Source organism: Pseudopodoces humilis, chromosome 21 (genome assembly GCF_049639895.1).
Source record: "Pseudopodoces humilis isolate 2021_Gansu_Grassland_sample_001 chromosome 21, ASM4963989v1, whole genome shotgun sequence".
Lineage (NCBI taxonomy): Eukaryota > Metazoa > Chordata > Aves > Passeriformes > Paridae > Pseudopodoces > Pseudopodoces humilis.
Window position 1 is genome coordinate 6,137,980 of NC_142220.1, and position 27,185 is coordinate 6,165,164.

The window sequence follows — 27,185 nt, forward strand, 5'->3', positions numbered from 1 at the left end:
GGGCAGTGGCTCTGTTGGGGGAGCCCAGATGTGCCCCCAGTCCCTATAGGGGTTTTTGGGATGAGCCTGGGTTGCACCTGGGTTGAGGGAAGGCAGGGGGGGAATCCATGAGAAGAGGGGTGCTTGTCCCTCTGAATGAATGGATGTAGCCCTGGGTGGCTCAGCAGGACAAGGCAGGGCTGTGCATTGCCTCTGTCTGGTATCTTTGCTTCTTCCCCTTCTGCACACTCTTGTTTTGTGCTCCAAATCTGCAAATAAACTCTTCTAACCTGAGCACAGAAATGGTCACAGATCTTTGCATCTCAAATGACACCAAGTGTCAAAGTGGCACTAGATTTCCAGGGGATGTGCAGGCTGTCACTTCCTCCTGGAAGCTGGGGGAGCCCATTCCAACCTGTCTCATCCTCCAAAGACATGTCCTCTGAGGGAAGGTGAGCCCCCATCCCCTATTTTCCCATCCTCATCCCATTGGGGCAGCAGGACACTCCTACCTGGCATGGATGCTACAGGGTGGGGCAGCCCATGCAGGGCAGGAGTGGGGGGCAGCCAGTGGGTCCCAGCAGCATCTTTTGCCTCTTGGCCTGCTCAGTGCAGCTGGGCACTGGTTCCCTGTGGGAACCCTGTTTGAGCTGTACTGGGACTCTCCCCCCAGCCTTTGGGGCGGGCTGAGCTCCAGGACAGACCCAACTTTGTTTTGGGTTGCCAGGGAAAGGCTGTTCCCAGCCGCCTGTGGAGCCGGGGCAGCACCGGCATTGCCGGGGACCGGGGATGCCAAGCAGGGCCCTTGCTGGCTCCAGAGCAACCAGCTGGGCATGGGGAGCTGCGACAGGAGATCACTCTGCCCCTTCCCCCTGACAGCAGAGGCTAAAAGAAATTATTTTTCCCACCTTGGTCGGGTTTTAGGGGAGCAAATCCCAGCCAAGCTACATCTCTCCTGCCAGTTTGGCTTTGCTCCGCTGGCAGAGGGATGAGATGCTTCATGGAAGGAGCACCAGAGCCAGCAGTTCACCCAGCAGGTTCTGCAAATCTTGTTCTGGAGGACAGAATCCATTTCTGCCTGCAGCAGGTGATGAGGAGCAGGAGGATTAGTAGCCCTTGTCATGGTAATCCCAGCGGGAAATAGAGCTGCTCTTCACTTTGTTACCACACAAAGCTTTCACTACAACTAAATCCACACTAAATACTTGTTTAAAATGCCATGATACACTGTTCCCACGCTTGGCTTTAATATTAGTCACAGGAATAATGTATTTACATTAGCTAAAATTGGAAGACTAAAGCCCCCAGGCCCTAAAAATATAGGCACGGCAACACTAAAAATTCCAGAGACTACCAATCTCCAAAACATCCTTGGGCAAATCTGAAAGTTATTACCTGATCCTCCGTTACTGAAACAGATAATTTCTGGTCTAGGGTTAGCCATTAAAGCTGCTGTTACAATAGGAAAACAGGAACATCAGTTATACTTACCTTCTGGCCTCTCCTCTCAGCAGCTTCCCTGCTGTGGACAGTGTGTGTGTGTGTGTGGACAGGGCAGGAGGGGTCAGGCTGAGTAACTGCACAGGGAAGTTTGTCCAGTGGGAGTCAGGCAAGTGCCTCTTTTTCATCCATGGATCTCAGATCTACTGCAGCAGAGCCTGGATAACTCCTGCCCTAATATATGTGCCTAACATATCTGCCCCCCAGTAAGAGATATTTCCCCCACATTCATCCTTATCTTTATGGAGAGCAGAAAATGGAGTCTCCAGGCTCAGCAGAGCAAGTCCTGAGCTGGTGGAAAAAGCTCCTGTCTCCTTTCAGTATGTTCTCCTTGCTTTCATCAAAGCAGCCATGGAAAATGAAGTGCAACAGCACTGCTGGCCTGAAGTTTTCAGATCTGGAGCACAGCCCTGAAGATAAAGGGGGTTTGTCTCAGAAGTCTCATGCAGATCTCACCCTCCTCATCATGGTGGGGCTCAGCTCTAGTCTTGATCAGCCAATATCAACAATTCCCATCACATTAACTTGCCCTTTGTTTGTGCTCACCCACATCTGGGCTTCTCCCTGCCAGGACCCAGCAGTGCCCCTCTGCAACCTAGCAGACCCCAGGAAACTGGGTTGAAAGAGTCTCTGCTGTCCTTTACAACTTCTAAACCACTTCTTGAGCTGCCAAAGAGAACAGCTGAGCCCCATATAGTGCTCAGGCACCTCGGATTGTTGTGATTTTTTTAAATTTTATTTCAAGAATAAAAAAGACTGAGCTGCCAATATATGAAACCTGCTTGCTGATGAATCCTGATTTAAAAGCAGTGGGAGAAGTTTCTTCTTGTCCAGGAATCAACTGCTGGTGATTTTAGGCTCTGTTGGAACAGCGCATCAAAGTCAGAGTCATTCGTAGCCAAACTTGTGAGATAGTGGCTGTTCCCCAGGTCCAGCTTGCAGGCAGTAATCCCAGCTGGCTGAGCAAAGTACAAAGTTGATAAGATGACAAAGCAGCTGAAGGAGACAGATGAAAATAGTTCCAATGTTGGCTCACTGGTGTCCTCCACACCCAGACCTTGCAGCAACGTCCAGATTTTCCCTGGAAACCCAGGTGGTGTCTGGAGGTGTCTGTCAGGTGTCCAGCACCCCAACTGGCTGTTGCAGCTCAGCGTAGCTCTTCTTCTCCACGTGGTTTGTCTGCTCCAGGAGCCACTGTCTCTCCTGGTCGCTGACATCCAGCCTCAGCGTCACCTCCTGGAAAATGCTGCTCACAGCAACCTGCAGCACACGGAGAGAAAGCAGCTCAATCCCAGCCACAGGGCAATGCTGCTCATATTCTCTGGGGAAATGGGCTGCTACTGCACCTCCTTAAAGTGAAGCTTTTTGAACATGCAGATACTGGCTTCATTATCCTGACCAATCTTAGCCTCAAACTTGGTGATCCCCAGTTTTCTCACTCCTGCAGGAGAAGTCAGAGAGAGAGGCACTTCTATTACATGTCACATCTATAAAAGCACAGGACTCCAGTTGTGGGGCAGATGCATCCCTTACTACCCTGCTTGTATCACTGGGAATTATGTGCTGCCAGATCCCAGCCCCATCACACCCCTGTTCCCATGCACTGAGCCACCCTCACCATAGGCCATCATCAGCAGAGCTGCCTCCTTGCCAAACCCTCTGCCACGGAAGCTGGGCTCTGAAAGAGACAGCACAGAGTCAGCATCCAGTCAGGGGAGAAAAACCAGCCACACCAGACACTTCTCAGAAGAGGCTGTGACCTGGACACACCATGGACTGATCAGGGCTGAACAGCCAGGGTAAAGTGTGAGAATAAAAAGCTGATGCAGGAACATCTGTCAACATCTGTCTGCAGCACACAGCCACAGTGACAGAGCCCCAAGCTATGAAGCAGAACTTAACCTGCAATCATGATTTCAATCTCGCCTACAGTTGGGTCCTCGGTGTTGTTGAGGAAGAGATTCACATCCCCCACCATGGAGCTCTCCTCCGCCTGCCCAGGCCAGCGCTCCGAGTCCAGCACAATAAAGGTACACTCTGGGGAAAACAAGAATGTGGCAGCATATTCAGAGTGTGCTAATAATTATTCATAAATTACCAAATAATTAAATTAAAGGTGTGTAATGGACAGGGGAACAAGAGTTTTCATGTGTTAACAGCAAGGAAGAGTTAATAATTTGGCTTCCCACACCAGGTGTGCCTGTTCCCACCTGCAGAAATGAAAGAAATACTTGGAAAAACCTGTTGTGAGGGTGACACAGATACCAAGACTAGAAACAGCGTGTGAAAGAAGGGGAAAACTTCCTTCCCATGTCTGAGGTCTCCATGCTTTGTCTTACTCAGCAGGAAGCTGGGCCAAAGAATTGTTTGGTGCAAAAGAAACTTAGACTGAGTGATTCACCTGGTCCATGTTACTGCTGCTCTGAGTAAGGTTTTTGATGCCACCTAAGACAAATGCTCCAGACTGAAGTCTTTGCCAGCTTCAGTATTTTCCAGCTTACTAAATTTCTACCAGGCTTTTATAGGCAGTGATTCATTACCTGTAGGAGAGTCAGGGAACCAATTCAACCAACACACCTCAACCAGGTGGTCATAAAATAATTCAATTTATCTAGGGGAAATACAACCTCCTTCCACCTTTTTTCAGCAATCAGACCTGGGGAGTGTTGGCTGTGCAGGAGTGATGCTTAATGTTTTTTAGCTCAGCACAAAATTCTGTGCAAAATGAATCACTAGTCTCTGGGAAACTGCATTAAAAGGATGCAAACAGCTCGAGGAAGTGGATATTCTCCCCTTCCCTGAATATATACCAGCTGTAATGAGAAAAACAGTTCAAGCTGTTGTAGAAAATCTCACATCCCCTCTGGTTTAGGGGAACCCACTCACAGGGTACTCCCAGCTCATTGTGGGTCCTTCCCAGAATGGAAAGGACCTGCTCACCATTCCCACCCTCCCTTCAGAAAGCATTCCAGATGCTCACTGTCAGCGTCCTCCTGCCAGCTGCGCTGCATTTCGTACTCCTGCTCCAGGCTAAGGGGCTCCGAGGCTGTCAGTCGCTGCAGCTCCTCCGACTGCATCCACTCGTGGTACCTGGCAATGGACCGGGCCCCACATCACTGCCCCAGCTGCAGCACCAAAGGAGGATCCCTCCCAGTGCTCTAGGGGTCAGGACATCACAAAGCAGCTCTGAAAACACGAGCCCGGCTTTTGTGGCGACTTAAAATGTATCCACAAGCCTCTCTCCCTTATGTAATACACCACTCTGGAAATTTAGGAAGTTTGCCCATCCTGTGGCTTTGTCTGGAGTGCCCAATGCACACCTGACGTTTTTGAGTTCTGGTGCATTTCATCCCGAGCGACACTGACACAGCACCTCCTGGACACTGACAAAACACTAATGCTTTGTTCTGATTTACTTTACAAACTGTTGGCACGCCTAATTTATCAAACATCCACCTGGCTTTAAACGAAGCTTTGCTCTTCCTGCATCACCAGGGAAAGACCTCAATGAGCAGAGTGCTGTGTTCACTCACAGCCAGGTATTTCCAGTGGCACAGGTGAAGTTCTCCCTGACAGCAGAGCTGGCACAGAGCACAGTCCTGACAGGGCTGGTGCTGGCGGGCACGGAGGGCACCTCGCTGATGGATTCACAGGGGGAAGCGGGCCATGCAGCTGGCAGACAACACCTTTCCTGAACCCAGCACCGTCCTCAAGGGGAGAAGCGGATCAGACCATGCAGGAGGGTCCGAGGAAGGCATGGAGCACGTACCGGGGCACGTGTGCAGAGGTGTAGGGCACCAGCGTCACCTTCTTTCCTCGCAGCACCGTGTCCTGGTTAATCTTCATGGCCTCTGCACTGAGAGACCCAACACCCCACTCCGTGTCTCCGGCGAGGCCAGAGGATGGGCCGGCGTGGCCTGACACCTTTCGGGAGCGAGAAGCAGCTCTCACTGTCCGTATAGCCCAGGTCACACCAATATCCCCGTATTAACACAGCCGAATCCCGACGGGACCCCCGGGGCTGGGGGGGCATCCGGGGGACCCGAGACTGAGGGGGATCGGAGCGGGAGGTCACGTGCGCCTGCCTTACCCCCTCCCACGCATGCGCAAAGATCCCGCGCACTCTCTGCCACTGAATGAGTGACGTCATCGCTCCGCCCCGTGTGACCCCGCCCCTTCCGTGCAGCGCCCACGTCCCGCCTCCCCACGGCCCCGCCCCCATTGCCTCGCCCGTGGCCCCGCAAGGCCCCGCCTCTGCCCCGTTCTCCCCGTGGCCCAATCGCGATCGGTGCCGTCACCCTGTCCCCGCCTCTGCTCCGTTCCCGCTCCGCTCCTGCCTTTCCTGGACGCGCCCCTTTCCCGCACGGTCTCGCCCCCTCTGGCCCCACCCCATTTTCCTGCCTCGCCTCTTTCTGGACCGCGCCCATTCTGGCTCACGCCCTCTGTAGGCCCCGCCGTGTCTCCGCCCGCTCCCCGCCCCTTACCCTCACCCAATCGCGGCCTGCGCCTTCGCCCCGCCCCGCGGGCCGGTCACGTGCACGGAAGGCCCCGCGCTCGGTCAGCGCGTGCGTTGTAAGTGCCCCCGCGCGGGCGGGGGCGGGGCTGCCGGCACGAGCCGCTGCCGCCGGTGAGGGGCGGGGGCGGCCCGGTGGGCCCCGGGCGGGACGCGGCCTGGGCCTCACAGGAGGTTTGGGGACAGCGTGGGCTGAGGGGTGGGGAGGGGCTCAACAGGCGGGGACAGGCCTGGGGAATGTCCTGATGTGGGGGGCTCTCTGTGGGGCGAGGGGAGTCCCCCTGGAGAGGGCGGGGGGGAGCACTGTTCCATCTGTGGGACGGTCCCGGGGGGAGCCAGGCCGGGGTAGGATCGAGGGGCTCTGGTGCCCTCGGTGGGCCCTGGGGTCGGTTCCCCCCGCTGAGGGAGGGGCCTGCACGGGGACACGCTGTCCCCAACCGCGTCCCACAGTGTCCGTTGTCTTGCTGCTTGCTCTGTGTTTGCCAAGCTTGGCTTCTGTGTTTTGAGCCGAGGTTTGTTATAAAAGGTGGCGTTTAAACTCTTCCTCTGAGGCTGGTCTAGTTATGACCTCAGTGAGCTATACTGCCTGCATTCCGCATGGGTGTACAAGCTTATAACTGGGTTTTTTAGTTGAGTTCAGCTTATGCTGATGATTTGTCCCAGCTGGTGTGGCTGATGAGGAGCACATTCACACAGAAGTGTGAAGCCCTTAATTCAATTGTGGCTAATCATTGCCACTGAAGACTTCTAGGAAGCTTCAGTTCCCTCATACACGTCTAGTTTTTTTGAAACAATGTAAAGCTTCCCAAATGCTTCTGCTTTGGAAATGTTGGTGCATGAAAAGCATCTTGGGGTGTCTTTAATAGGTCCGATATTTTCATTTGTCTACTTATTTCTGTACTTGAATTTAAGAGGAGTGATTTTAGGCTGTTTTTTTGATTTGCAAGAGGCACATGTTTGCAAGGAGTAGTAGCTGCATGAGAAGCAGCAGTTTGAGATCATCCTCAAGGCAGTAATTTTTCCTCTTGAGGTTTTAGTTGTCTGGAACAGCCCCTCTGGCTGTTTGGAGAAGATGAAGTTTGGTCATCACATGCTGTGAAAGGGCAGGGCCTTTTGGTTGCTTTTCAACCAGTTTAACGGGTATGAAAACTTCTCACAGAGTATTGAACCAAGTGGTGCTGGTGAGTGGGGTCTGTCTGAAGGGCATGATCCTGCTGAAATCTGTTCAAATACCAGAAAACTGATATGCCAAAGCTAACTTGTAAGTTCTTCCTTTTTCCAGCAAAGATAACACAGTGTTATGATGTTTCCCTAGATTAAAGGTAACAGAAGTTGAAAACACCCTCCCAGAAATACCCTGCTGGCTTTGCTCTGGGGTTCCCCTCCCTCTCCAGGATGGCAGGTGGCATCACTGACACTGGAGAGCTTTACTCTCCCTATGTAAGTTCCACTACTTGAAGGTTTGGTTACAGGTTGTTTTTCAAAATTGTCTTTCCACAGCATTGTGTTTGCAAGTCTTACTTCTTCATGGACATAACCTCAGCATTTCAGGAGATGATGGAGGTCAAAGGGTGGTTAAAGATGCTTAGTGTTTGTAGTTATATGGGTTTTTTTTTACATCACAGATCACCTTTCTTAAAGTAAAGGGATGATGTGTGCTTAAAGTATAGATCTAAAATTGCTAAAAAGAGCTTCATGTCCCATACCAGCTCTTCATCATTTTGCCCAGTTTTTTACATTTTGTTAATGTTTTCATCAACCCAAATTGTCATTGGCATAAACAGGGGGGACTGGGACATTGAAACTATCCCACTTTCTTCCTTTTTGTTGCTTTATATAAATATTTTCCCCTGAATTTCTCAAAGTTTACTTAGCTGCAGCTGTTACAGTAATTTGTTTTATACCACTTTGCTGAAAGTGAGTAATTAAGAGGTTTCTACCCTGTAATGTGGTGTCCTGTGCAACTGCAGGGCAAATTACTGCTTTCCTATATTACTGGAAATACTGGTTTTCATAGCCACAAGTCTTCACAAAACGTCAGCTTTTAAAAACACCACTTTGTAAACACTTTTTTTTTTTTTTTTTAAGTGAACTCAATAAATTTAGAACCAGCCCTGAAATCTGTGTGTTGGATTTTCAATGCTTTAAAATTTTCATCTCCATGTTAATGATAAAATGTAGAAGAAATTAATATTAGGCTGCAGAAATAGGTCACAACTGAAAAAAATGGAGAAGTAAGACAGTAACTGGGATGTGTGGACCCTCAAGGATTAATGTCACCTGATCTTATGTTCTTATGTTGTTATGCTGGTGCTGCATGAACTTCCTAGAGTAATCTCAAAGGCTCTCCTCTTTCCCTAAAGATGTCTAACCAGGCTGAACCTTGCAGGCACCATTCTCATTTCTGCTTGACCAAAAGAAAATGATCATTGTGGGATGTTCAGCAAAAGATGAATTTGCTGTGCATATGCCAGTGAAGTGCTCTCAGGGTCACTGGGGAATAGTTCTCCTGATGTTAATTGCTCCATGCCCAAGAAAAGTCTGCCCATACACTGCTCTTTACTGGCTTTCCTCTGGAGGGACTCTGTCCTATATTTAAAAAAAAAAACCAAAACACTAAAGCACAACAACTCTGGCAGTTTTTGATCTTGAATTGAGCTAAATGCATAGTGTGGGGAGTCCTGTGCAAGTGCAGAGTTCTCTTTTGTCTCTGGACATTGGAAAAGCTTATTGCCACAGAAGATAAAATCTTTTCCCTTCAGGAAGTAAAATCCCTCCTTTAGAATATGTTCAGCCTCTTACTGAAAATAAAAAAATGTAAAATGCCAAGCAGGCTTTGAATTAGAATTCTCATTGGATATTTCCTGCTTGACATAAATAAAAGGTCCTGAAAGATACATAGTCATAACTACTTGTGTTCAGGTCAGAAAAAAAAGGAGAGACCCCAGCCCACAGCATGGACCTTCTGGTAGAAGGCAGTGATTTTAAAACAAACAAAAAAAAATCTCATGTACTTTATAACTTTACAATCTAGAGAGAAAATAATAATTTAAAATAATTAGAAAAATGGAAGGATATATCAGTTTCTCCAGAAATGTGCTGGCACCCACATTGTTCTCTCTGGATTTTGGTCCCCTCCTCCAGTTATTTCTCACATGGACTTGTTCTCATCCTGCTGGCTCAGGGATTGCCCTCTCCATCTAAATCAGGTTGGTTGTGAGGTGTTTTGGATGATTCCTGGCATACTCTGATGCTGGATCATGTGGCTGATTGCAGGTTGGCCTGGTGTATATGTTCAACCTCATCGTGGGAACAGGAGCCCTGACCATGCCCAAGGCTTTTGCCACAGCAGGGTGGCTTGTCAGCCTCATCCTCCTGATGTTCTTGGGATTTATGAGGTAGGATGTGTGTGTGTCTTTAGGGGACTGGGAGGTTCAGCTGGGTGTGGACAGTGTAGAGACTTTTGCTGTTTTCCTGTGTGCTCTGTCCCTCTGCTGAGTGATGGTTTCTGTGGTGATGTTGTGGACCTGATTTAGAGGGATGTACTTCCTGACTCTCTGGTACATCCCATTTCCTGACTTACGGGAAGGACTTTTCCTCCAGTCCAGAGTCTTTTGGGATCTGTATCCCAGCTACCTTTTTGACATTGTCTTCATTATGGATACATTCCATGCTTGCTTCTGTCTCAGATCAGTTCCCCAAACACCAACCAGGTCACAGGTGGCACAGAGTCAAGTCTTTGCTTCGTGATTTGCATATGTGTAAGTTTTCTCTTGGCTTCTGGCAATTCTCTCACAGCTGCAAGAGTGTCAGGAACACAAATTCCTGTATAGCCAGGCCTGTTTTAGCCCCTCCAGACCTTTGCTGCTCAAGACCTTGGAGATGGCCCCCTGTTTGTTGAGCTGGTTCACTGTGAGCCCCTGCCCAGGTGCCTCCCTGCTGGAGCAGCAGGTGGAGCTGAAGGCTGTGGATACAGCACTGAATTCTAAGGAGTTACTGCTACAATTGCCATCTTCTGGTGGGCTGGGAATCCCTGCTTACTTCTTGCTTGGTTTTAATATAAAATAAAACAAAATTCTCTCCTGCCATTTGTACAAATGGACTTTTGAGGTGCCAGCTTTTTCAGTAACCAGCTCTGCCAGCCTGAATGTGCCTTTGGTTTGGAGACAGAGTTTTTGGGATCTGTTCTGTGCTGCTCTTCAGGGACACTGTATGGTCAAATGCTTGTGAGTGCCCCACCTCAGAGCTGGGTGCTGCAAAGGCTTGGTAAAATGGTATCTGTGGTCTTACCAGTAACTGGGAGCTTTAGAAGCAATTCCTTTTAGTTACTGTCATAGAGTGACTTTGTGATGCTTGTATCCCCAGTCATGTTGTTTGTTACATATTAAGTTCTGCACCTTTAAAACTGGCTCTGAAAGTGAACGGGGGGAAAGAAGTGCACAGTTTGTGTTGAGAAAGAGCCCTCACTCCCCCACATCCTGCTCCTGGACTGTGCTGTCTGCAGCAGGACAGAGCTCTCCTTTGCTGTTAGTTTTTACCTAGCTGAGGCAGAGAAGTTCCCTGGACTGTTTTTTATCTTTTTCCTTGAATCTGTTCAAACCTGCTCTGGACTGAAAACCCAGACAAACACAGGAGCTCACGCCTGTGGCCCACAAGGGCCTGGGCCTTGGCACGTTCCAGTGCCGGAGGGACTGAGACTGAGCGAGCTGGGCTACAACTCACGACAAGGACTTTTCTGGATGTGCCATCTCTTTGAACAGCAGGAGGTTTTATTGTTTAATATTATTCAATTTCTGTTAAATAGTTTTTTTTCCACCTTTCTCTAAGGAAATCTTTTCCCAAACCAGTTGGGGAAGGGGCTGCTTGAATTTGCTTTCTGGTGGGACCCCATTTAGAGGTTTTCTCCCAAATTTGCCCTAAACCAGGACCATTAGTTTAAAAGCATAAATTAAGTATGTGGAATTCAGCACCAGCAGACCATCCTTCAAGGTCAGCAGGAGAGCACAAACCTCCAAATCTGTGCACCAGAACTGCACTGGATTAAGCTGAGAAGACACAGCTCAAAGTACTGCATGTCTTGGGAGCTCTGTTGCTTTTATTTTGGTGCTTGTGACTTCCTCATGCCCACTGGGTGCCTTTGGTGCAGGAAAAGCCTGGGCGGAAATTGCTACACAGGCCTCAGCACTTTTATTCTTGTAAAACCAATCTCTTATTTGAGCTTGATAGGTGAGTCCAGTTCCTGAAGTAGTGAGAAACCACTTTAAAGCCTTAAGTAAGATTGATTTATGGGGGTTTTAAAATTTATTGATTAATATTATAGGACTTGTTTTAGCTGAGATAATGGTATTCTTTCCATCAGTGGGTCTCCCTGTCTCCCTGGACATCTTTTTCACTGGCCTCCAGTATTTGTCTGCATGTGTGATATGTGATGTGCTCCTTGTTCTTGTATTGCTGCTTTGCTTCTGATGCCATGTGTAAGATTCTTTAAGGGACCAGAGTCCTTTGCCATGAGCTTCAGATTACAACTGGGTTTGTCCTAGGTTCTAAAAAGCGGAAGGAAACTTGCTTTCTTGCAAAGGTCAAAGTTCTCTTGTTGCCTTCAACATACAGGAACACCACAAATGTGCCTTCCAAATATCTAAAGTGACATATTATATCTGAAAGTGTGTTATAGTTTACTGTATATTGTGATCTGCTTGAACACCTGAATCTCAAGAGCAAAAGGGAGCAATAAACTGAGATGAAGCATTATCAAAACAGTGTAGGGGGAGCTGGTAAAAGGATTGTTTTGGTTTGTTTGTTTGCTTCTACAAACAGATGGGAATTATTCTCCATCTCTCTTCAGGGACAGTTCTTGACTATTACTGATGATCTCAATTGAATTCTTCTCTCTGTAGCTACATGACTACGACCTTTGTGGTGGAAGCCATGGCTGCTGCAAATGCCCAGCTGAGATGGAAGAGAATGGAAAAACGCAAGGTTTGTGTGAGGTTTAATTCTCCTTTTCCTCCTGTTGTTCTGTGCATTGGATTTTCCTAGCATTCCTCTGCATCTTTGCCTCGTTACTAACTCTAAAGAAATAAATTTCTACTGTACTTAACTTTGCCATATAAAATATAGCTGTTAGTTCCCTGTGGGGCTGCTCATTAAATACAGGATTTTCTGCTCCTGCGTTGAAAAATCTCTTGTGCTGTTCACATTTCTTACTGATCATGCTCTCTTTGCCCAGAAGCGCTGCTCAATGAATGTGGAGGGGTGGCAGCCAATATATTGGTGCTATTTAGAGTGTGCTGAGGACTATAAATCCTTGCTGATCTCAGGTCATTTTACTGGGACAGGCTGGGATGTCCTTGCTGTTACTTGGGCAGTATCCCAGGTTGTGGACAGTTCTGAATTATGTCCTTGCTGTAAAACTTACTTGTGGCTTTACTGGTTCAGAGGGAGGCATAATTGTTTGCACTGATTTAGACCCCTGGATTGATGTTAGTTGGATGGAGTTAGGAACTAGGCCTGCTTGTGCTGGCTAGATATGCTTGGATTTATTTTTATTTTTCTCCCAGTTCTGCAATACTGCAGATCTGCCTGAAGTTTCCAACTTCCTTGTGTCACTTATCACTACCTGAATTGGGCAGTGTTGCTGTGTGGGTGTGGGTGTGTGTGTGTGTGAGACCTGGGGCTGGCACAGCAGAGCCTGTCACTCACTTCAGCCTGCTCTGCTAGTGTCCTCCTCTTCTGCCCTCCACAGCATCCCCTGGGTTCCCTGGTATTGCCTTTGCTTGCATGTCCTTCCCTCCCTGTTTGGGACCTTCCTTTGAGTGTCTGGAAGTGACCATGACACTGGGGGTGTCACAGCCTATGCTGTGGGTAGCAGATACCTCAGCAGTGGTCTGGTCTTTTCATCCAGGAGGATGATGAAGATGAGGATTCTTCCTCTGGAGTGTCTGACAGTGATGTTCTCCTCCAAGACGGCTACGAGCGAGCAGAGACACGGCCTATCCTGTCAGTTCGTGAGTATCCAGTTCATACTTTCACTGGTGTGAGGCCTCTTTGCAGACAGTGTTCCAATGGACTCCTCTGTCCATTTCACCCTTATTTCCACATGCTCTCATCCCCAAGTCCTCAGCACTTGGAAGATAAGACTCATTGAGAATTCAGTTTGCCTTCTGCAGCCTGATACAGATCTTTTCTCTCTAGGTCACTAAGATGAGAACATCTTATTTTCAAAACACCTTTAAACTAGCTTCAGCAGAGTAATTGGCCCAGTGACTGCAGCTGTGGAGTTGTACATACTGTCCTTCAAACTGCTGCTAGAGCTTCCCAAGTATCCAAGTAATGTGGCCTCAGGGCTTATTGGAGGCACTGGTTGAAACACTTGTTTTTTAATTTACAGAGAGACGTGGCTCAGCCAATATCTTTGAAATTACTGAGAGGGTTGAAATGGGCCAGATGGCTTCCATGTTTTTCAATAAAGGTAAGTGATGAACATTATCAAAAGTCCCTTTGAGTCCTCCTGCACGTTGTGTGTATGGCTGTTCTATAAATTTGAATGCTTCTCAGTGTGGGTTTGCATCCTTAGTTTGTGATAATTCCACCCAAATGTGCTGTTCCTTCTCTCTGTGGACTCAATTCATCCTCCTGTGTGGGATTTCTATGAAGTATTTATGGGCCAGGTAGGCCAGAACCTGCTGTGGTGGGCATGGAACCAGCAAAACACTGCAGGTTATGGGAGCAGTTTCTTGACACAGGCAAGTGTCAGTGCCTTTTCTGACTGCACTTCACTTACCTCTGAACTGCATGTGTCCTTTATAATCTCCACTGTCTGAAGCAGTAGAGCCTGGCTATAGTGTTTTCTGGTTGCATTTTGGTTGTAGCATTTGAGAATAAGACATTCAGGCTTCCCTGAGCCTTGTAAACAGCAGTCTGAAGAAGAGAGACTTCTGATAGGAGCTTCTAGGAATAGTCTGCATCTGGGGAATCATCAAGAGTGCTGGGACATGAACTGCTGAAGAGGTCCCTGCTGAGGATATGATAGACAGCTGGCTTGTCTTTTTGCTTTTAAATATCTTTTGCATGCCAGGGAACAAACTTGTAACCCTGCTCTAATAAAACCCAACCTATTGCTGCATGTGATAGAAACGCAAACCATCGTGATGAGGATTCTGAAACCTGCAAAAAAGGACAATGAAATACTGTGCAGAGCCAGAACATCATCAGACACCATGGCTGTGCAGTTTTGAGCCTGTCAGGCCCTGTTTTTTCTGGAAAGTGATGTTTTCCCTTGTTTGCTGGCTACCTTGCAAAGGGGTGATGGAAGGCTAGGTTTTTTCCACTGCATTACATCAGTGTTATGCCAGTGAAAAGCTGTTGCCTCTGAAGGACAGCTGGGCTTAAGGAATGAATATTCTTTGAACTTTATATTTTGATTTTAAAGTTAATTGAAAAAAAAACTTTATAATTTTCCTGCATGCCTCTTCTGTGATTTTATAGATTTGAATCACTTAGGATTATCAAAATAATACACCTGGGACTCGGCTGCCACGTTTTTAGTCAGAGAAGTGAAGTGTGTCAGAAACATCTTTTTCCTGGTCTTGCCTGTATCACTGAGTTGTTATGACCTTAGGCAAGTTTTCTTGCTTGTTTGCTTTGCTGTGTGTAAAATACCATGAACACATCCCTGTCTCTTGATGTTTCTCTGAGGAGTAATATTTGAGAAGTGCTTTGAGAGCAATCATATAACAGGGTTTAGCAGTATTGCTGAGGTTTGCCCGTGGAGGGATGGGGATCACAGCAGTCAGAGTGTTCTTACCAAGTTTCAGGAGGCCCCTTCTTTGCATGTGCTTCACAGGGGAGTTGGAAAGAACCACCAGAAGTCAGGCAGATTCTGGGCCTCTCTGGTGCTCAGCCAGTAGAGGGTGCTGGGAATATGTGTCCTCTCTCCATCTGCACTGATTTAGTTTCCGAGCAAAGTGAAATAAACTGCTTAGTACTCTTAAATCTTAATCCTTCTTCTTAATGTTGCTTTAGCCAGTTATCTGATTTCTGTGTTAGGGATCCTCCCCAGGGTCTCCTCAGCCCATCGAAAGGGATGAATCCATCTGCAGGAAGGTGTCCGGAACAGCTGCAGGCCATGGCCTGACCCTACTTGTGACTTCCAGATGGGATGAGGTGCCCACAGCCAAGGCCCTGGGGCAGCTGTAACTCATATTCTGCTTTTCTTTTGTCTGAGCTCAGCAGTAAGCTCCATCCCTCTCACTGGTTCAGAGACACCCTCTAGCCGGCAAGTGGCTGCAGAGACAGACAGGTGAAGGACCTCCCTCTGCAGGTCCCCGTTGAGGTGCTCCCTCCCCACAGCTGCACAGAAAGGGCTTCAGCCAGGGCAGCTGCTCAGTGACCACTTAGTGCTGAGAAACTGGGCCACACTGGGGAATTCCCAGCTCCAAGCACCAGCCTGTGAGCTTTCACAGCTGGTAAATGTCTGGGTGTTTACTCATGATACACAAAATAGGGATCCAAACCCAAGGTGATGGAGGGCTTTACAGCCTACAGAGGGAAGGCTGATGAAAACTGTGCAGTAGACCTCAAAACCCCTGATTTCTAGTGAGTTCTCTGCTCCTTTCCCTTGGCTGATTTTTATTTTCAACAATCTGACAGAAGTTGAATCTGCAGTCCTAGGAGGTAAGCTGGGGATAAATCTCAATTTCAGATTGCTTTCTTAAAGGGAGCTGACTTAGGTTTAGGCTGTGAGGAGACTGTGTGCTCTTTTGAAAGAGCTGGCTCTGAAAAACTACTTTTTTCCTTGATTTATTTTTTTTATTTTTTAATGTTGGGTGCTTTCTTCTAGGACTGAGCAGTCATTTATTGCAGTAATAGATTCTAGGCACATCTATCATGTTCTTTCCTCACAGGAAGTAATTGCTTTTTTTATTCACCCCATTTTGTGCCCAGTAATGAAAGTATTGATCAGGGAGGGTCAGCAGCAGTTTATAAAATAACTGCTGCTAAAATCTTCCTGTCTTGGAAAGGATGAGTTTGAGAAAGGAGTGTCACCTGTGCTTCTTGCAGACAGAGATGTCTGCATTGGAATGAGGGTGCTGCTGTGGTCATGTCAGCTTTATTTTGTGTGTGGGGAGCATCTGAGTCCTGAGACCAGTCACAGATCCCAAAACAGAATATCTGTCTGAGTCTTCAAAGTCCTGAGCTTTGTGTCCCTGCAGCTTCTGCCCTATGTCAGATATTTTTTAAAACCTTCAAACCTTCTTAATGGGAAATTGGAGAAGACTGGTAGGTAGTTTGTTGCTGTCTCCAGAACAATGCAGGGACTCCCTAACTGTGAAGACATCTTTCACAGAGCAAGGGGAGAACTATATTGAATGATCTGACAATTTCTGTAGTAAGTCCATTTGTCTCCAGGAACAGAACTAGAGCACTGATTTAGTGTGCTACTGTACAGAAGCAGGGAAGTTCTCTCAGTGCTTTCCTGATATAGCCCCTTTCATGCTAAGCAGGCTCAGCATATGGAATAAGTTATTTAAACAAAGGAGAATGCCTTATAATGTTTCCTGACATCAGAGATCCAGGGACAATATGATGGAAGAACATGGTAAAGCTTTGGAGCACCCAAGCACTGTAGGAATGAGTCCTCATTCCTGCATCGGTGTTGTCCTTGTTTGATAGCTGTCACAGCTGTGAGTGTGAGGTTGGATCAAGCTGCACTGGGATTAAGCATCAGGTGGCATCACAACTTGAAAGTATGGGCAGGTTTCTTGAGCTGTTTTCCTTCAACGTCAACTTCCTAAGTTAAATAAATTTGAGGCTTTTATTCTGTAACTCATCTGACTCTGAAATAAAATGTCTTCCAATTTGTTGGTGAAATGCTTGCAAGAAGAGAATCCTGGAGCCTCACCAAGCATTTCTTTATCCTTTTAGATTTTAGCCCTTCCCACCAGTATCTTGTTGTGACTCAGTAAGGCTGTTCTGTGCACCCAATTCATTTGTGTAAGATTTTCTTTTAATCTTATAGGTGAAGGCAGGGTAATCTTTAAATTAAAAATAATTTTTTAAAAAAATTACCAAAAAACAGAGAAAAAACACAAAAAAATGACTAGGGGCAGGAACAGTGTATGTGGTAGCATCAGGGTAAGTGGGATGCAGAAACAGGTTTAAAATTTTGCAGGATTGTACTTAGGCTCAAGTTGCCAGTGGTAGGGAATCTCCCAAAGCAGCTCCATTTCAGCCCATTGGAATGTGAGCTCTGCAGCGCCAAATCCCAACAAATCCATATTGTGAAGGTCCTGCAGGTTTGCAGTCAGAGGATTTGGATTCAACAGAGCCTAAAAACATTCTCTCTGCATTTCACTTTGTCAGGCTGTGCTCACACTGAGTCTGAGAGCATCACCTGGATGTTTGCCTGTGGCTGCTCAGAGCTGACAGCTTCGTCTGGCAGGTGACTTATATGAGACCTGTTGGCGTTGACTGCAGGATGGGCTTGAACTAGAGGGTTTATTTAGTGTCAGTGCCAGGTATTGAAGGAAGCAGAGTGGAGCTCTGAGGCCCCTCGTGCCCCATCAGTTCCTGTTCCATGGTAAGTTCCCTGGGCTTGGGTGGAGTTTGCTGCAGAAACTATGGAGGCAAATGGTGATTAAGATCTTAAGAATTTTGTCTATTTGAAATGCAGAGAGCAAGAGTGCTCTGCTGAATTTGGACAATATTTTCTTTTTCTGCAGTGGGTGTCAACCTCTTCTATTTCTGCATAATTATCTACCTCTATGGAGATCTGGCAATCTATGCAGCTGCAGTGCCAGTATCCCTAATGCAGGTGACATGGTAAGTGTGCTTACTTCTGTGGGGCTGTGTGCTGCCAGGGAACAGGGCACACTTAGGGTTTGATGGGATGATAAGTCTGACTAGGATCAGCTGTACTTACCAAAGCGTGGGGTGGAAAAATGACTCAAAGACAGCTCCTCTCTTGTGGGTGGGAGGTGAAGTTGTTTTGTATTCCCTGCCTGAGTGCCTGCTGCCTGCCTGCAAAGTAGCTGACCTGATTCCAGACAAGTCCTCAGGTGGAAAGTATTTCCAGCTTCAGCACAAGACATGAGACTTGTTGCTCCATAGTTTGATTGCAATACTCTGCAATATGTAGCCTTCTCTGTCTCTTTGGATAAGTAAGAGTGGAGGGGTGTGATGCTTACTAAGCCTAAGGCCAGTGAGTGGTGATGGTATATGGACTTAGCTCTGGTCTGGGAGTGGTGCCTTTCTCAAAGAAACAGATAATAAAAAAGATCAGTTTGATCAAATCTGGGCTGGATTTGGACTTTTATCTTGAAAATGGAAAACCTTAGCAATCCATAAAAGATCTAAGCTTACCACCTTGATGATTAAATGATGAAACTTGCAAATAACTTAAGAATTTGCCTTTAAATCTCTGGTACTCAGTGACTTGCTGTGTTACATAGTCCAGAAAATCTAAGGCAGTGAGTGTGGTCAGGGTCAAAGAGGAGGAGTGGCCTCTGCTCATTCTTCTTTCTTGAATGCAGGAGAAAGGGGAAGACATCTGCTAGGAGTTAATTACTGTCGTTTGTTTCTCCCTCCTTTCCCAGCAGTGTCACTGGCAACCATTCTTGCAGTGTTGGAGATGGCACAAAGTACAACGACACAGACAAGTGCTGGGGGCCAATTCGAAGGATTGATGCTTACAGGCTGTATCTGGTGAGCTTCTAGAATTGGGATGACCACTGTTGCAATTTAAACTCTGCTTCTAGTGCATAGGGATTTTTCATTTTCCTTGTAGAAATAATGTAGTTCAAGTGAGCAACACAATATGAAAGTTTTGGTTGAGTCTGACTCTTTTGGCCAAATACTCCCTCCCTATTCTTGGTGACATGGCTGTGTTTGAACTTGTTTGCTATCAGAACGATCCTTATGGTTTTGAGTTTGAGTTCTGTCCATCTTGGTGTGTAGTTTTATATTGCTTAACCAGGTGAGATGTTTTTGCCAAAGGCTGGGTTTTTCTTCACTGGGTTTTTCAGTGACTGGCTAAGTAATATTCCTTGGGGGTAATTGTTGTCAAAATACTGAAGTATATTAAACTCACTTGAATGCTTTAGAACATAAAATACCCAGAGTTGGAAGGGACTCAGAAGGATCATTGAGTCCATTCTTTATGTGAATAAAATTGTTAATACTGTAGGAGAATCTGTTACTTGAAAGATGATGGAAACAACCAGCTTAGACAACATTCAGTGCTATACACTGCCTTAGTAATAGCTTTGTCTAGTTTAGGATTGTCTATTGCATCTAATGCTGTGCTGGGGTTCTGCTCTGAACCCAGGGTTTTTCCCAGAGGATGATGAACATGGCTTCTCTAGAGCCTGGGGAGTGCTGAGTGCTTGTATTCAGAGACAGATGTGGGGAGGGCAAAATGGGAGGAGGGAAGGATGCTAGTGCTGCATAGTGTGGCTTCTGTTAAGGGTCTCAGTGAGAATTTTAAGTAAAAGGAATGAGGGTGGCTTCATGTGTGCAGAGAAATCCAGAGGTAATTTTGGAGTTAGTACATTTTGAACATGCAGTGGATCACATCCAGTGTTACTGCAAAAGTAAGAGCTGGGCTTCAGAAATATTAGTGAATGTCAAAATCTAGTTAATTATTTAAGAGAAACATTATTGCTTTATTAAATTCTGCCTTGGTCTGTTTCTTTAAAACTTCTAGAAGATTGAAGATTTCCTTCCTGAATTTCAATAACTCTCCCTGACCCAGCAGAAGGAGCTAGTCAGAAAAGGCAGACATGCATTAATTACTGCCTGTGTCTCTCGGACATTATGTCTATAATTCATGAAGATAATTGTTGTTAGGACTTGCAAAATTAAAAAAACTAAGACTGTGTAAGCATTAGACTTGCAGTCTGTGTACACAACTCTCAGAGGAGCTTTTCCCTCTGCTTGTCTTGTGGATTTGGAGAATAAATATCTCCAAAGGCTTTGCTAGTGGTTAATCCTTTCCTGCTCAGTCTGGGATGAACTTCAATGTTGTTCCCTGTGCCCTCTTAGATGGAGGGTGGGATTGTTTGTGGGGGAGCAGACCAGTCTGTAGTGGTGGGGATCAGTTCTCACAATCACTATTTTCAGGATACTTCTGGGTGTCAGCATTAAGTTCTGCTTTTCTGTTAGAAGTCTAATGCTTTTTTCTATGTGAGGATGGGAGTAAACTGGGACTTATTCTGCCTCCAGGTCTTCTGGTTCCACTCCCTGCTTGACCTGTGTGATTTCATTCTCCAGAAAACAGAGAGGATGTTGATCTTTAGAGAAGGATAAGGGATGTAATAATTTATAAAACACTCAGACCACAGTACTGACCCTGGCTTTGATTTTGGGCTGCCTCTGAAGGGGCTGTGCTGGCTAATACTTTTCATCTGCTGTCCTGGTTAATATTTTTCCCACTGTCCTGTTTGCAGTGTGGACAACTAGTGACCGGTTGAACTCTTAAACTCTGAGAGAAACCTGGGAATGGGAGCACAGGGCAAGGAAGTCACTTGACTTCAAGGAAAAAAATTAGTAGTAAACCATTGTAATTATCTTTACACATTTTGTCCAAGCTTCTTGTGTATAAAAGTAGAGTTTTGAACATGCCAGAAAAGCTGAAACCTGCCTGTCTGAAGGGGAAAATGCAACATGAAAGTGAAGAGGGGAGAGATGCATCAGGAGCACAGCTTCTCTTGATCCCAGGGGATCATACCCATAGAGAACTATTCTGTTTTCTTAACTTTCTCTTTTGAACTCCTGCCTGATGGAATAATTCAGGTTCCACGTTTCAGTGGACAAACAAGGTCTCTTTTTCCAAACAAGTTCCCCTGTGGCAAGGGGACAGATGGACACTGTGATCCCAAAAGAAAGCAGCTGGGTTTTTGGATCAGCCCTTTTGTCCTAGATGCCTGCCTCTAGTTTTCCTCCCTTATCTTAGTACTGTATTTAGGTTTAAGTGACTTTTAGGAGGAAGATGTGTGGATGTAACTGAAACTTCTTGCCCTTTCCAGTGAAGCAGTTCTTTGGAAGTAGCGTTATATTTCATACTCTGAGCATGACCCTACAGAAAACCTATTTTGGAGGAGAATAATCTATTTGAAGTTTTCTGGACAAATGGTGCCAATGGGAGCTGCTTTGTGCTGAGTCCCACCAATCTGCCCAAAGATCCATGCTGCCTTCCTCCTGTCAATTTTTTTTCTCCCAACACCACATTTTCTTTTCAACAAAAACCATTTCAAACATTGATTCTTCAAGCTGGGGATGGAGAGAAGAATAATGATTGACATAAAAATCCTTTTTCATGCCTTATTGTCTAAAAAGGCTTCTGGAAGCTGTGTCTGCTCTGATTACTGTGAATGGAAGCTGAAAACTATGTACATAATGAGAATATTTAGACAGATTAAATTCTTCTCTTGAGACTTGCTTGTCTGTGCAGCATCTTTATTGCTGCTCCAAGATTTCACACCTAAGCATGTCTGCAGAGTCTTCAGAGACCGCTAGGCCCCTATTAACCTTTGTCTGAACAAATAGTTGTCTTGCTTCTTACTTAGAAATTGCTTTGGAAAATAAAAACTTTAAAAACAAATAAGTGAAGGTAAGTGCAGAAAATATGTAAATAGACTTTTCGCTCCTGTCCCATCACCTGCTGCTAATATTTGCCTCCTTTTTGGGACCATAAAAGACCTGGGAGGTTTGAAGGGTGAGCCTTGCTGTGCTGTTCCACTCCTGTGAGGGCAAGACCCTGCAGGACAAATTTTCTTCCAAGCAAGGCTTGTGCTGGGCAGCCCAGTGACCTTGTTTAAGGCAAGCAGTGATCACAGTTAAAGCGGATCGATGGCTTTCTATCTTTGCTTCAGACCCATTGCCACCCTGCCATGTCCTCAACAGCTGGAGTGACTCCCAAGTCCCTTGGCTGTCTCTGGCAATGCTGAGGACAGGGTCACGTTCTCTCAATGCTGAATTCACACTTCAGTGCAGCTGCTTTATCATGCTCTCTGTATGTTCCACTGGGCTACGCTGGGGAGGTTGTGAGGAAGGGGTAGCAGATTTAAGTTTGAGATCTTTCATCATAACATTTTCTTGTCTTTCTGTCCAAGTTATTAGGGAATGTGATATGATAGTCCCTGTTTCTAGAAAGCAGATACTGAGATAAAAAAGAGATTAAATCCTGGGGATCAGCAGCTATTCAGAGTGTCTGATCCAAACTGTGTTCATGACCTGGCAAACAACGCTTCTGTTCTGAACCACGGCAACCATTGCGGCTAAAACCTCTACCTGGTTCTCAGCCCTCCTCTTCTGGCAATCTGGGACATGGTGTCTTCCCATGATGGAAAGGAAATGACTTAAATTCTCAAGGGGAGCTGTGTGCCTTTCAGAAGAGGCCCTGGCACAGGTACTCCTGGTAGCCTGGCTCTGTAGCGCGTCAAAGCCACCAGGTGCATCTGTTCTGTCTGAGTCTCCGTTGGTTTTTTTAGCTGATTGAGGAAAGGACGCGGCATCCGCTTGTGCTGGTTCACAGATGCTGCAGTATCACAGGCAGCCCAGCGGGTGCAGGCCGGGCGAGCATGGGAGCGCAGATGGTTTAATGGAGATTATCCCAGTTGGAAACGTGCTTGTGCAGTGAATAAAATGAGCGGGCTCACAGGTGCTTACTGTCCCTCTTCAGGAGGGGACAATGTCACCCCGGCCTGACACTCTGATCAGTGACCAGAGCGGGGCTGGGCTGCAGCTGTGTGAGGCTGTGCAGGGAGTGAGGGGGTGGTCTGAGGACACACAGACTATTGTATGTATTGTATTGTATGTATTGTATGTATTGCTCAGTAATGGCAAAGGCAAAGGCTGAACTGGTAAGTGTTGATGTGGATCCTGTCAGCCTTGGCTCGGTGCTGCCTTCCTGGTCAGCTCCGGCTGTGGGCTGGACTGCTGGGCTTTGTGTGCCTGCTCTGTGTGCTCTGCTTCCCTCTGTGGCATTTCTCCTTCCTGGCTCTGCCTGTGCCCTGCTCTGGGTAAAGGTATGTCAGATTTTTATTGTTGAAATAGATCTTTCCAAATGCATTTACCTGCACTGGGGCAGTTATATCAGCTTGTTTGGTACCTGATGCTCTTGCGGCCTCCCAGTCCATTGTTGGCTTCTGTAGATTTTTTTTTTTTGGTTGGTTGGTTTTTTGTTTTATATTTTGCCTCTCAACAGTGATATGAGAGGAGCCCTCATGGCAGTACTTGAACATCCATGTTTGATCTAAGCTGTCTGTTGCCAACTGGGAGCTGGAGCAGTGCTGCAAGCAGAGTGCTTCTTCCAAGGGCACTCGGGTTTTTACCACCGTTCCCTTTGCAGTAAGTGCTTTTCCTCTGCCCTGTCTTCCTTAGCTGTGCTCTGCAGCAGCATTCAGTAACAAATGGGTCACAGCTGCTGTCTCCTGGATATTTATTCTTACAGGTCTCAATGTCTAGAGACCTTGAGAACCTGTGGTGGAGAAGGAAGCTGCTTCAGTGGCAGGAGCTGGACCAGGGAGGGCTGATTTCACAACACATCAATCAAAAAGGTTTGGGATGCTTGTCCTGGGCTCCCAGAGTGAGGCAGTAAAAAGGAAGGAAAGCTGATAGAAGTTTATCTTGGTGGTGTGAAGTCATCATCTTGTTTAGCATTGTTGTGTTCTAGGTTACTTCAGCTTGCATTAAGGATACAGCAGGACTGGGGCACTATTAGCTTTTCACCTTGCATATCCTATAAGAAGTTATTCATGGTAAGACCTTCTTGCCAAAAATAATCTTGCATTATATTCCTTACCACAAATGCTTTGATGTGGTTTACTATGATACTGATGTAGAAATAGAAAAAAAATGTACAAAAATTGCAGCTGCTACTTCTGTGCATAAAGGCAGTTCTGAAAGCCTTCAAAAAAAGAAGAAGCTTTTTAAGAGTCCAGAATATTGTACCATTTCTGTGTGTATAGGTCACCTGAGTTTTGAAGCATCGCTGTGACACAAGATGATAGCACTGCATTAAATATCAATATCAGTAGGCCAAATTGTTATAGATGCCCCTCAAATACAGCTTTGCTTGGCTAAAAGCCCTGTTTCAGACTGGAGTTTTCTCATGCCTCTTGTCTACTCAGCCACCGAAATGTAAGGTCAGTTAAGTTGTTGCTTCGGTCTGAAGTGGCTGAAGAGGGATAAGAGCCAAGTTCTGCTAAAATAAATGGTGTCTGGGTGTGTGATGGGAAAGCAAGTCTCAACTCTTTTTATTGTGCAACTAATAGGTTGAAATTGGCACACAGCCTTGTCAATATGGCATAAATCCTGCCTCCTTCATCCTGGTCCATTCTTCTGTGGGCTCATCAATAAATCCTTTCAATTGCTTGCTCATCATATGCCTGTGGCAGATAAACTGGCTCTACTGGAGGTTGCCACATTCCTTGTGTTTCCTAATGCAGAGGGATCTTCAGATAATAACTGGCCTTGTGAAAAAGAGGTTCCTCCCGAGCTGTCATGAGGAGAGGCAGATGAGTGTGTAGTGTTGTGGATGTGAAATATAAACTTGTACCAGTGACCTAAGAGCTGTATGGGTGCAGCTTCTGATGGGTGATTTTTATTGCTTCCTTGTAACTGATGGCATTTTGAGTGAAAGATACAGCAGCCAGAAGGCAAACACTGGGTGAGAGACTCAGCCTTTGGGACCAGACTGAAGCAACTGGAAGACCACGCTTTGAAGCAAGTAACATTAATGGATTAGCTTGTCTCTTTTCACTGGAAAATCAATATTGCAGGGGACTGGAATGTGTTTTCTGTACAGAGCTGTCTGTTTACTTCACAATGAGAAGTGGGTTTTTCCTAAGTAGAGCTTGGGTTGCGCTTGCCGCTTGGACGCTGAGCTTTTCCAAAGGATCAATCCTGCCCCTCTGGCACCTCCAGCAGGCTCGCAAGGGCTGTCTGGAAGTGAAGGGTGCTGTGGTGCTGCTTGAATACATGGCCAGGTGTGCTGCAGGTGCTACCAGCCCTTCAGAGAAGCAAGGTGCAAGAGATACAGAGATATAGTCGGCAGAGGCCATCAGTGAGCTCAGACACTCTTGGCTTTCCCAAGGAAGAATATCCTCCACACTTTAGTGCTTGATTTGACTTCATTGGTGTTGGTGGTCAGGAACCTTGGAAGCAAACCAGCTAAACAAACTAGGTGAAGCACTTGCTTTAGATAGATCTCTGTTTGCTTTTCTGCACATTCTGCAGTTGGGAGCTCATCAGAGGTGATATTGGGCTGAAACCACAGCCCTGCTGCATAGCAAGGCTGGGAAACCACACTGCTGCTTTCCCTGAATAAAGCTGTCCTTTGGAGTCAATTCACTTGGGCAGCAAGGCACCAAAACTGACACTGTTCTCTCCTGATAGTGGAGACCAATCTCTCCTGAATAGGGCAGGTGTCAGAACTAATACATGTGATCACCCGCTCCCTACACCAAGTGGTAAAGGTTTATAAAGGGCTTTTAAAAATTCCTTTCTTGGATTAGGCTGTTCCAACAGAGCCACAAATCTTAGGTTTTCAGAACATTTACAGAAAATAAGTAATAAATACATTTCCCCTGTGCAGTGTTACTTTTTGCAGTGATTGTGACAGCATCCTAGGAGCCAGAGTTGGAGAAGATCTGTTAAGTCAGCTAAACAATCCCCTGGGAAATGCAATATAAGCCTTTTTCTTAACAGCATATTTTCCAGTATTCTGTTCGGTGCTTTAGCACCAGCTTGTTTTTAAACAGAGATCTGACCTTGCTGCCTGATTCACATCGGTGTTTTCATTGAGCAGGACAGCAGTCTTGATCTCTCATCCCCTGAAATTACCATTAATTCCTTACTATACAGGTAGAAAGTACCAGGGCTGCAGAACTGTTCAGTTCTGCTGCTATAAACATTGTCAGAAACTGTGGAGGAGAGCTCTGGACAGACCCATCTATCTTTTTACTCCTAGATAAGTCTGCAACTTAACACCATCCTAAATTGCACTGTATGTCTGAGTGAGATCACTGATGCTCTTGTCCAAAAATGTGGATTTTTGGACTACATCAGCAAATCCCATACGTAGCTCATGCTTCTGTAAGCAGGTCTATAAATACAAATAATACAGCTGGGATTTATCTTGTAAGTTGAAGTCAGTATAATGCTCTGGGGCAGAGCTGATCTCCCAGGCCTGTTGCACCTGTTTGGTTTGCACTGTGTGGGGAAGAAGGCTGGAAGTAAACAGACACCACACTAGCCCCGGGCAACAAGGCTTTATCTCTTCTTTTGTGCTAAGTAGTTTCAAAGTGAGGGACTTCCCTTCAGGCAACTCCTTCATGACACAGTTGGAAGGACGATGCTGCCCCTGCAGCTACATCATCCAGGCAGCTGGAGAACCCTGTGAAACTCAACTGAGAAGTTTGTAGGGGGAAAAAAGTAAAGAGGACAAATAATGGCTTAGTGGTGGAAGCACTGTTGGTGTTGTGGCAGGCAAGGATTTGGTGGCCGTCAGGAACATTCATCCTTGCTGAACCCAAGTACCTCCTAACCCTGGCAGCTTGTAGCTTGACATGCTTGCAGGGCCCTCTGTGCATCCGTGTCATGCTGGTCCACATCTCCTTTGCTCTGTGCTGTCTAACCCAGGGGCTTTTGTAGTCAATATAAATATTGTTGTAGTTGCCAATGCCCTGCCAGGAGAGGCTACAAATATGCAGGAATTTGGGGCTGTATTTGTGTATAAAGATGATGCCCTCACACTTTCTTGGAGGAAACTCATTAATCTCTCATACCATGCTAATGAATTGGGGAGGCAGAGAGCAACTCCTCAAGGTCACCCAGTGTCAAGAAGGAGGAAAGCTCCACTTCCGTATGCTGTGGGAGATCAGAGCAAGCTGGTGGTGGGGGGTTCAGCCAAATTTGGCTCTGCACCTCCTCTACTGTCCTTCCAACTATCACAAGCCAAGCATTCTGCTTTCCTGCATCTATCCACTTTGCTGCTTCCCTCCTGCTTGTTCAGATGCAATTAGGAGATGCAGAATAAGGGGGAACCAGGGGTCAAGGAGGCAGTAAAGTGATTACAAGATGCTGCAAACGGCTGTGCCATAAATACTCCAATGATGAAAAATTAGATGCCAGTCACCTCGGGGTTATTGTTGGCCTCTATCTCTCTCTTGTGAAAAATGATAATGGAAGT

General features: G+C 46.3%; 2 protein-coding genes across 7 annotated transcripts in view; one reads left to right on the top strand and one right to left on the bottom strand.

Moving 5' to 3' along the window:
• Window positions 1-958: 958 nt before the first annotated feature.
• NAT9 (N-acetyltransferase 9) lies at window positions 959-5,590 on the bottom strand. Of its 2 annotated transcripts, none has more exons than XM_088065423.1 (6): window positions 5,013-5,236; window positions 4,460-4,569; window positions 3,382-3,516; window positions 3,098-3,157; window positions 2,826-2,920; window positions 959-2,739 (listed from the first exon to the last, which is right to left on the bottom strand). In XM_088065423.1, exons 2-6 carry the CDS (start codon window positions 4,554-4,556, stop codon window positions 2,593-2,595), a joined length of 534 nt encoding a protein of 177 aa, XP_087921549.1. In that variant the 5' UTR covers window positions 4,557-4,569; window positions 5,013-5,236; the 3' UTR covers window positions 959-2,592. The 2 variants fall into 2 exon arrangements, with proteins under 2 accessions (XP_087921549.1, XP_005526793.2); XM_005526736.3 differs by lacking the exon at window positions 5,013-5,236 and adding an exon at window positions 5,249-5,590 and having other exon boundaries at window positions 961-2,739.
• A 423-nt stretch (window positions 5,591-6,013) lies between these two features.
• SLC38A12 (solute carrier family 38 member 12) overlaps window positions 6,014-27,185 on the top strand; it is a 44,251-nt gene continuing 23,079 nt past the window's right edge. For 2 of the 5 annotated variants that reach the window (XR_015774349.1, XM_014255926.2), the window contains exons 1-8: window positions 6,021-6,106; window positions 7,308-7,432; window positions 9,269-9,390; window positions 11,890-11,971; window positions 12,897-12,999; window positions 13,383-13,463; window positions 17,716-17,815; window positions 18,589-18,697. Coding sequence is in view for 4 of the 5 variants with exons in the window: in XM_014255926.2 (XP_014111401.1) it covers window positions 7,388-7,432; window positions 9,269-9,390; window positions 11,890-11,971; window positions 12,897-12,999; window positions 13,383-13,463; window positions 17,716-17,815; window positions 18,589-18,697 (642 nt within the window). In the remaining variant the exon portion in view is untranslated. Of the gene's footprint in view, window positions 6,167-7,307; window positions 7,433-9,268; window positions 9,391-11,889; window positions 11,972-12,896; window positions 13,000-13,382; window positions 13,464-17,715; window positions 17,816-18,588; window positions 18,698-27,185 lie in introns of all 5 variants that reach the window. The other 3 variants (XM_014255927.2, XM_014255929.2, XM_014255928.2) reach the window with 3 other exon arrangements.

Excerpts from the sequence above, each read along its gene's own strand:
- NAT9 (XM_005526736.3), bottom strand. The coding sequence starts at position 5,325 with ATGAAGATTAACCAGGACACGGTGCTGCGAGGAAAGAAGGTGACGCTG. Across the intron at positions 3,517-4,459 it reads CTGGCAGGAGGACGCTGACA|AGTGTACCTTTATTGTGCTG; the intron begins GTGAGCATCTGG and ends TGTTTTCCCCAG. Across the intron at positions 3,158-3,381 it reads GATTGAAATCATGATTGCAG|AGCCCAGCTTCCGTGGCAGA; the intron begins GTTAAGTTCTGC and ends TGTCTCTTTCAG.